Below are 9,959 nucleotides of genomic sequence, written 5' to 3' on the forward strand. Positions count from 1 at the left end.
CAAACAATGATCCACCAAAAAAAATTAAAAAAAATTTAAAAAGATTCAAGTACAAGCCCAACCTTTACTGCTGGGTTATGGGTCAATGTAAACTGACCAGAATCAATGAAAACCTAAAATTTGCTTTAAAAAAGTAAGGATTGTTCGATTACATTTGCTGACCACAGACAGCTGCTTTCACTATTCATACAGTTTGAAGACTGAAGATTTGCTGGGAACAAGACACAGTCTGTGTTCTTTGGAAGTCAATGGAACTAGTAGCCATCATCCTCCTCCATATCACAGCCATAATCTGAAACACACAAAGACAAAGACATATAAAACTGCAAATATTCCAGGTAGATGGAAGAAACAACAAATTCATCGCTACTTTCAGGTTCCTTTCCTGCTGTGTAGCTAGATGGTGAGTTTTCCCTTAAGTAAGCTTTTTAAAAAATAATGTATTTCCCTAGTGAGAAATAGAAAGTTCTTGCAGGTGCCTTCCTCAGTGAAATAAAACTATTTGCAAGCATGTATGTGTAACTATCTCACTCATCACTGGACCCTCATTTAGGAACACCTGACACATGGATGTGTGAAATACTTAATTTAGAGGTTAAGGTGATCAAGCCTGATTGTCACAAGTAATTTGGAACACAGTGGCTAATAAGCAGCAGCAGACAAGTAGGAACAGTTCTCACTAGACACAGCTACCAAGAAAAGAGCTGGGTTGTTTACATTATTCATGGATTCATAAGCTGAAACTGCAAGGGTTCGGAGATACCTCAGAGTTCCCATCAGCAGCAGCAGAGTCGTGCAACGAATCCTGACCAACACATCTGACTCAGACCTTCAGTATCCACTCACTTACAGGAACAATTTTAATTTTGTCCAGTTTTTTTAATCCAGTTTCATTTTCTTAAACAATGCTGAGCACAAAGATCTGTGATGTGTGTCAGAAGGCATGTCAGCCTGTTTCTAATGCACCAATTTCTCTTCTGTGTGCTTCTGAATGCAGTGAAACAGTCCTTTTCTGCTGCAAAGTCAAACCTAAGGATAACTATTACATATGAGCATTCAGTAAAGTTAACCTTTATATTCGTAATGCAACACAGTGCAACATTTCATCCAAAGAGTCAAGCAAATGTTCAGAAGCAGAATTAAGTGTAATCTATAATAATTTGTGTAGAATGGGTGAAGTTCACCATCTGTAATTCCTGCAGTTATTCCAGGCTGACAGGTCTAAAACCCATGAAGAAAGCAGTTAGAAAAGAGTTATTTGTTCTGCTGAGCAGCTCTGCACACCTGCGTCTGAATTCTGGGAATACTCCTTTCCTTTTACGTTTTTTTTTAAACTCTGATATTTCAGCTGTTGCCCAGACCAGACAGGGAGTAGTGGAATGTTCTCAGAATGGTTTAAAAATAGTAACATTTACAGAAAAAAAGGCTCAGTGACCTTTATTCTATTTTGGGGGGGGGATTGTTATTAATAAACATAGAACCACCCTCCCCCACATGGGTGCCTTTTCTTGGGAACATTATTCTAATAATAAATGCAGGCATAAACTTTTTCCTACAGTTCAGCAATTATTTTCCAGTGGACAATTCAATTTAAAAGCACCAGGCACTTTTGTAAAATGTATACATATTGTCCACGAAAGTTAAATGAATAGCACTGGAAAGATTTTTGCACTAAATAGCATTTCAGTAGGAAAACTTATTCCCATCTTTTTTCACCACCCATAGTTAGCAGCTGTCGTTTTAAAAATACTGTTGTGTATTTTTAAAGCTTGACTTCTAAAGGAAGTTTTTAATAAAGGATAAACGTGGATGTGTCCAGCTATGAAAAACTGCAGTGGAGAGGATACTGCCTTTTCCTGCCAGCAAAGAAATTTAATTAAATGAGTGGCTCTACTAGGTAATCCAAAGAAATTAGCACACATCTGTGCACCATGCAGCACTCCATACATGATGAAGGCAACTTCTGAACATGGTGAAGAACTCTTTCCTCCTTACAATTTACCCAGAAATGGTGTGTGATGGTTTTGTTTTGAGCAAGGCAGCCACATCCCCAGGGCTCGTGGACAACCTGCACATCCCTTAAGCCCCAGCTGAAGAGGCAGGAGGTGTAGGGATGCTCTGCTTGGGAGGCAACAAGGCCCTAGCACTGCTGACAGGGTGGTACTGACCCCACAGGTCCTCAGATCCACATTAATATATCTAATTCTGAAAAAGGCATAACATCAGTTTGCTCTTGAGAAGCCCTCTTAGCCTAATGCTTGAGATGCAAAGTTTTCTCAGGAGTCTCCAAGAAGGTCAGCTTTCAGACAAGGGGGACTCCAGGCTTTCCCACAGGAATGAACAATGCCAGAAAGGCAACAGCAGCTCTGCTGCTGGAAGACAAGCAGGGGAACCTTGTCTGTCCTCAGCTCTGCAAAAATGAAGCCCACAGCACCAGCAGATGGCAATTCACACAGCATCCCAGCTCACCATTTCCCCCCATTAACTGCAAGGCGCTCATGCAGTGATCATCATCCTCTTCTATTTCTTCCTCTTCCACCTCTTCGTCAGGGTTATAAGCTACTGGGCCACTCTCCACTAGAACAGTTGCTGGTTTTTCTGCATCGGGGGCTTCTGCTTGTGCATTTGGAAAGGTCACCTGCAAATAAGAAGAGGGGTCAGTAAAGCAGCCCTTCCTTTTGTTCAATATTTGCACAAAACATTAGAAGCTTCCACATAGGAAAGCCCACATCCAGTGTTAGAAGCTTAGCTCTTCTAGAGGACATGAAAATTGCTCCATGAAATGTCACTCAAATAAAAGTCAGGCACAAACATTCACGGATTTCCCATAATTCATAGCCAGGTAAGTGAAATATCCAGAGACAGTAACAGCTGAACAAGGATCCTCTTGCAAGCAGAAGGTAAGGAGAAATCTGGGAGTGAAGGTTCCTCAGCAGAGCACTGCAGGAAAACGTGCAACCTTTTCCTTCACTTTGCTTGACTCACATCAGGCCTATTACACAATAACAACATTATTGACACTTCAATGATAGCAAAAATGTACCCTTCCAATCAGAAAAAACCCAACGTGAATTAGTTTTGACAGCTCTGGTTGGATTTATATAAAGGCACAATGAGCTGTGGAACAAACAGCACTCTTTAGACAGCACTTAATGTGATAGCAGAGCAATAGGTTGATGATGCATGCCAGCACCTGTAACATTAGCTATGAAATTCATCAGAATAATGATCCCCAAACATTAACTTGGGAATCCATCACTGACAGGACCTGTTCTGTAGGTGCACCTCCCCAGCTGCTCCAAGGTTAGGCAGGACACAGTAGGGAGGGAGAGAAAGGACACCACCACAAGGAGACAGAGGTGCATATGGAGAAGATACTATTGCCTTTGGTTCACCAAGGACAGATCTGGGAATGGGGCAGGAACCAGACACGTGGTCTGCCCCAGCACAGCCCAGGTTCTGGTGTCTCTGGAGCTCTCACTTCTATGGTGTGCTCTAGGGCTCCACTTTCATCTCTCATCTAGGGAAGAAACACCAGAGGAACTTCATCTCCACTAGCTTTTTAACAGGGAATTTTTCACCTCTGTTCTATAGTAGGTCTATTTGGAGTTTGTACACTAAGGCTTGTGGCCCAAAAGACACCCCATTAGTGGAAATTTGAGAACACGAAAAATTAACCATTAATGCTACTTTGTCAAGTAAGCACTTCTGAGAAGGGGATACTTAACAGTATCTGTCACTAGTCAGCAGTTACCAGCACCAAGAATCATCTCACCTGCTAGGAAACACAGAAGAGACAGGGACCTCTTCCTTGGGAAGGGCAGTGGGGACGTGTTCCTAACAATGAATGGTCCAAAGGAGCCCAGAAAACACCAACTCCTCTGGTCCCTACCACAACAAAAGCCCTACAGTGCTTTAAGTTTTAAATCACAGTGCACAACTATGTACTGCTGCATCTTCTCCAATTCCATTGGCAGGAATTATTTTTAGGTATTTATTTATTTAGAAATGTATCTACTTGGCATGCTGTACCTCCCAGAATCCCTTTAGAGATCCACTGCGAGAGAAAATCCCTGTACCAGAAAGTTGATAGTCTAATTATTCAAACATCAAAGCTGTTCCTGAACTTGTCATATACCATGGCAGTCAACCTAAAGCATCTGCCTGAGTTTTTCAAAGTCACCTAAGGGCTCACTCCAATAGCTCATTAATAGGGCAAGAGACACCCATTAATTTTAATTGAAAATCAAGTATTTAGAAATTCGGATCACTCACAGACAGGTCTTCATGATTTTTTAATGCTCAAATTAATCATATTATTTAGAAGAACTTCCCTCCAGTTTATTTTATATTTGCTACCACTTCTTTTGCCTGCAGAGTGATCAAATTGAGTCCACCTAGGTTTTCAGTATAAGCAAAAATAGAACAGTTTGAGACAAATCAGCATCATAACATACATCAATTTACATGCTTAAAGTATCCATCTACTCTGAAAAAGTGGGCGAATATAAAGGAACTACAACTGAGTAATTATTTTTTAAAATTGCACCATGCTAATTAAAATGTGACCTTCTTCTAATTATCATGTCCACTTCCAGACTGCTACACTTCTAAAAATGTGCAGAGTTTTCTAATGAGCATTGCATAAGAAGTGAAAATGTATTTCCCCAGGCAGGATATCAAACTGTTTCTGAAAATCAGTGGGTTTTAGTAACTTAAAAAATAAGGCAGCCAAACAATGCCTTAAAACAGGCCTTCCTAAATTCACTTCCAGACATCCTGGACTTGAGTTTGGCACATATTTTTGTGTATGGATGGGCAGGTGTCAAAGCATGTTAAACTACCCAAGGTAACTTGTTCACTTTCAAAAGGGAAATACCTCTAGTATGTTAGGAACAGGTGTTTTATATAAGCAATGTATAGTCATTTTATTATACACAAAATGGGTGTGTTTGCTAGGGACAGTGTGAAGATAACAGTGAAAGAAAGTACTTATAGCTATGACTCCAATAATAGTCAGAATCCCTTTGAAAGAAAATGGAGGTGCTCAAAGCCACCCAAGGAGGGTTTTCTTGGCAGTGGCACTAACTTTTCTATGGCACAAATATATTTTCAAACCAAACAAAAGAAAAAGCAAAGAGTAAAGCATTCTACATAGGGTAACCTGTGACTTCACATTCCCTGACCAGTCTCCTGCAGAAGCCCCTTGTGTCTCTTCTGGCTTCACAAAAGGGGAACTTTGCATCATCCCCCTTCTCTGTGGGGATGATCCAAGTGCTGAGAAACAGGCACGAGCTCTGCCACCTGTTTGATATGAATCTTTTAGAATCTTGCAGGGAGGGTTGGGTTTGTAGTGGTTTGTTGGGGTTTTTTTGTTTGTTTGTTGTTTTTTTTGTTGTTGCTTTTCTTTTTTTTTCTAACCAGGCATGATGGGGCTGATGGGTAAGTAAGGCCAAACCTTGCTGAGAAAACAGGCAACCTCAAATTTGCAGTGGTGGCAGTAACCAGCTCTTGATCTGATCAGAGAGACAAGACTCTAATTTCTCTGCCCTTATTTACCACATAATCAGAGCTGGGCTGTGAAAAGCTTGTGGGAACCTCCAAACTCAAACTGTAGCACTGGAAGTGCTGGACTTTACATACCTCTTCAGTAGCTGCCTTTTTAGTGGGCTGTGTCGAAATCAAGGGTCTTAATCTGCAAAGGAGGGAAGGAGAAACAGTGAACATCTGAAAAGTTACACCATGACAAGAGTTTGATACAAGAGTGAAAGCACTTTGCTAGTGGCAATTACTTTTTAAAGATACAAGATAAAGAGTGGAGAGCCACAGACTCCGTGATAATTAATACACACATTCTCTTGTAAGCGTCTGCCCCAGTTCAGGACAATAAGAGAAGATGCCAATCAGCAAGCACAGTAGGAAAACCTCATCTCAATCTGCAGCCCCACTTAAGCCCGAAGGTCTTTGAAATAGGTGGTTTTGTCACATATTAGAAAGTCAAAAGACTCAAGTGGTTTGTTTTGGAAGATCGCAGACATGGCAAAAATGAGCCACGCTTTGCATTACCCAGCACTGCTCTGCAACTGCTTCTCTGTACTTGATGAAATATTGAGGCTACCAGGAAGATTATACAAGCAGAATATCATAATCATCACAGGTGAAATTCCAACCTCCAGCTACAGAAATCTTCATCAAAAACATTGAGACCCTGCATACTTCAAATGAAAATTGCAGAAATTGAACATAAACGTTTTTAGAAGTTCTGCATCAGATACAAAAAAGAACTGCATATTTAGGCAGAAAAGATGGATCAGTATTACTCTACACCTAAGTGTTAAATATTTTTTCCTGAAAAACACTTCACAGCCTGTTGTCTTCTTACTGCCATGAAGGCTGCTCTCAATCCATTTAGTGCTGCTTTCTGGTCTCTCCTCATCTAGATGTATCTAGTAAATAAAACCCCAGAGAATGAGCAGGGGACACTCAGATCATTATCTCTGACAGAGATGACAATATTAAAATACAAGATATCAGCTAAGCTCCAAAACTGGTCATCGCTGAAATGCTTTTTGCAAGACCCAAAAGGCATTTCAGCACCCAAAGTAGTCCAAGGTGTCTCCTTACAGTAGAATTAACCAAAAAGAAGCCAGGGGAATGCTTCAGGAGCTGTGCCACTGAAGGATTCAGAATTTATTATTCTGCTACAGATACTTAATATTTTGTAATTATAAAAATTTCAAGGAGGAGAGACTCTTGATCCACATAAATTATCTACTACTTTTAAATCTTGGTGAACTTCTGGGCTTAGAGAGAATATATCTGCAGGCATGAACACACTCCTCCCTATGTGCCTTGCCTTCTCTTTCCTTTATCTAACCTGAATTGTGGAGCTTTCACAGAATCATAAAATGGTTGGAATGAGCTTTTAATTGTAATCTAGGCAAAGCCTTCTGCAATGAACAGAGAAAATTTCAACTAGCTCCATCCAACCTGACCTTGAATGATTCCAGAAATGGGGCATCTACAAACTCTCTGGGAAACCTGTGCCAGTGTCTTACCACCCTCATGATAAAAAAATTATTCCTTATTTCCTAAAATCTGAGACAACTTATCTACTGTCAATCACTGTTTTCCAAAAGTCACCCTGTTTAGATGCTTACAAACACACAAATGCAGCAATGTCAAAAGGTGATGTAGGTGCAGGATGTTAATTACCAAATAGAGTGTATTTCATTGACATGACTGAAAAAAAAACCCCAACACAACAAAAGGTAAGAAATGAAGGACTTTATTTTAAACCAGTAGTAGTGATTAGTGCAATTAACTTTGTACCAAAGATAGCACCTATTTCCTTCTGCTACCACACACATCAGACCTCCCTGGAACACCCTGAAATCTTTCCTCCCCCCAATTAAAATCAAGCTGTTGAGTAAGACTCACAAGGTAATCAGAAACTGCTGACATTTCTTTTAGAAGAAATTATACATGTGCTCACTGAGTGAAGAAAACAAGCACAGCTATAGGAAGCTAAGAGTAAACATTCCAGTTTCATTTTAATTAAAAGAGTCCCCTCATGAAAATAAAAATACTCACCTTTATGAAAAGCCTATTTGCAAACTTTAAAGCTAAATCCAACAGCCTTTCTATGCGATTTTTTAGCAGTGGGTGAATCTCACACCCAAAGTGAAATTAAAGCTGTATTTCTGTTCTGAGGTAATTGCTCACAAAGCATCCATCTTCACCTCATTGCTAGAAATACAGGACTGCCATTCCATTTGGGCAATGCAGTTTCTCAGCATAATTCCTAATGCATCCAAAGGTAACAGGTTGGATTCTGCTCTTGTCCTGGCTGCTGGGAACCTGCTGCAGTGCAGATCTGGAGGGTCATGCACTACCTACAAACACTAGCAATGAAAACTGAAAAAAGGTAAAACTATCACAAGGAAAGACAAAAGCTTATTTCCCCACACAAAATAATGTTTTTGATTAAAATGGTAGAAAAGTTATAAATACATAAAAAGAGAAGCTAATTTCTTTCCTTTGGCTCTCCTTATACCTATGGAGAATGCTACTATTACTGTACAAAACCACTTTAAGAAGGTTTTATAGTGGGGTTTTGTTTTGTTTCTTAAATGCCCCAATGCCCTGACCTCCTTAAACCAGAGCAGCTGCTGCCACACCAGCCATATGGAGCAATAAATTACTGGCTGCCATGGCTACAGATACAGGCTCCTTCTGCTGTCTGGCTGCACCACAGAGGGAGGAAAACAGGGTCTTCATGGAAGAGCACGACTTTTACGGCTGGAACAGGTTTGAGTAGTAATGATCAAAAAAGCATCTTGAAAAAAGAAGTATCTGAAGTATCCTACCCAGTCTTTACTGTGCATTACTCAACCTCATCTGTAAAAGGCTACCAAGAAGCAGACATGCACATACATTATGTGAAAAATCCTATCCATCGAAGTCCAGTTTGAATTCAGGGTTGCCAAGTTCCATAAATAACAATAATATCCTGCATTAAGATACAATCCCATCTATGCTAAAGCACCAACAGCCTCTATTGAAAATGGGATGTTGCAACTGGCCTACCCAGGTATGTCATGAGTTGTTCATTATTTATCACGATTTCCAGTTTGGGTGACTTTCATTAGGAACTTTGCAAATTAATACAGTACCTCGTAGGAGGGAGTAACAACACAAGTGACTTTCTGAACAGCAACGAGATGTGTAAAAGGGGAAAAAAAAAGAAAAAGCTTTCACACAGCCCCAGGTGTTATAACTACATTTCAAACTACTTCAAAAATTATGCAGATCTACAAATGCTCTCATCAGCCAACACATGCAACACTAGAAGCAGATGATCTTGACATGTTCACGACAAAAACTAGTGGCAGGGTACATGGCATCAGAGGCTGCTCCCTGCTGAATCTGCTCTGCTCTCAGCTGGGATGTGCACGATAACATCTAGGTTTGTCCTCCAGCTCAACAATTTAAAAGAAGATTCAGTATAATAGCTCCTGACAGGGCTTGAGATCACACAGACTGAACTTTCAAAGTGAGCAAATACTCTGAAAAACAAACTGGCAGTGACAAACAACTGTTTTTATTTTGCTTATTATTTAATAACAGAAGATTAGGTGGCACAGCACACACAACAGAAAGAGCACTGCCAGGCAGTAACACCACCTCACTTGCATCAGGCTGTTTGCCCACCAAGAAGGTTTGCAGGACCATAACAATCTTCCCAGTGCGATCCTGCAAGTAAGTTGGAAACTCACCCAAAGCTCTGTTTCTTACTGAATTTTCATTTACTCCATCCAAGTAGGGAACACCTTATTGCTGCTTACCAGCCGTACTCGTTTTATACGTGGATGATCCCAGAATACATGATGGAAAGCAGACACAACGGAGCCCACAGCCACAAGCCTGCAATTATGCAGGTCATCCAAGAAAAATGTCCATATATCCATACCACAGGCCTTTCATATGTATGCCACTGCAGTGACAGGAAAAGCTATTGAGAAACAATTTGGTGAGAGACCAATCAGGTTCTCCACGCTGGCTGAGATCCTCCTCCCACCTGGGGCCAGATGGTTTTGCCTCAGGAGGTCAGTTCACCAGACATCTGGTGAGAAGGAAATTAATATAAATGTTTACCCCAGCTAAAAGTGCCCTTTAATTAGGTACCATCAGTGTTATCCTTACCGGAAAGCTGGGAATTACCTTTCTGTGAGGATTTAATGCTCTTGTTGGAAATGCAACAGCATCAGGACCTCTGCCATTTCTGCCATTAGGTCAGGAGAAATGAGTGACCCTCCTGGACTCAGACCACTGCTCTTTTCCGGAGGGCAAAACAGAGACTGCAGTCACAACAATGACCCTGGAGCACTTTGGGGTTTGCACATCCAGCTGCAGATCCCACCGTCTTCTACATCTGCATCTGGAAGAGAGCAGGGTGC

At 40.8% G+C, this 9,959-nt stretch overlaps 1 protein-coding gene across 1 annotated transcript in view; it reads right to left on the reverse strand.

The window, feature by feature from the left end:
• Positions 1-254: 254 nt before the first annotated feature.
• The window catches only part of BRF1 (BRF1, RNA polymerase III transcription initiation factor 90 kDa subunit), a 164,216-nt gene continuing 154,511 nt past the window's right edge, over positions 255-9,959 (reverse strand). The window contains exons 16-18 of the mRNA XM_010000663.1: positions 5,644-5,695; positions 2,470-2,638; positions 255-292 (exon numbers count right to left, since the gene is read on the reverse strand). Of these exons, the coding sequence (XP_009998965.1) occupies positions 255-292; positions 2,470-2,638; positions 5,644-5,695 (259 nt within the window). The remainder of the gene's footprint in view (positions 293-2,469; positions 2,639-5,643; positions 5,696-9,959) is intronic.

Source organism: Chaetura pelagica, unplaced genomic scaffold (assembly GCF_000747805.2).
Source record: "Chaetura pelagica isolate M959 unplaced genomic scaffold, ChaPel_1.0 scaffold36, whole genome shotgun sequence".
Classification (NCBI taxonomy): domain Eukaryota; kingdom Metazoa; phylum Chordata; class Aves; order Apodiformes; family Apodidae; genus Chaetura; species Chaetura pelagica.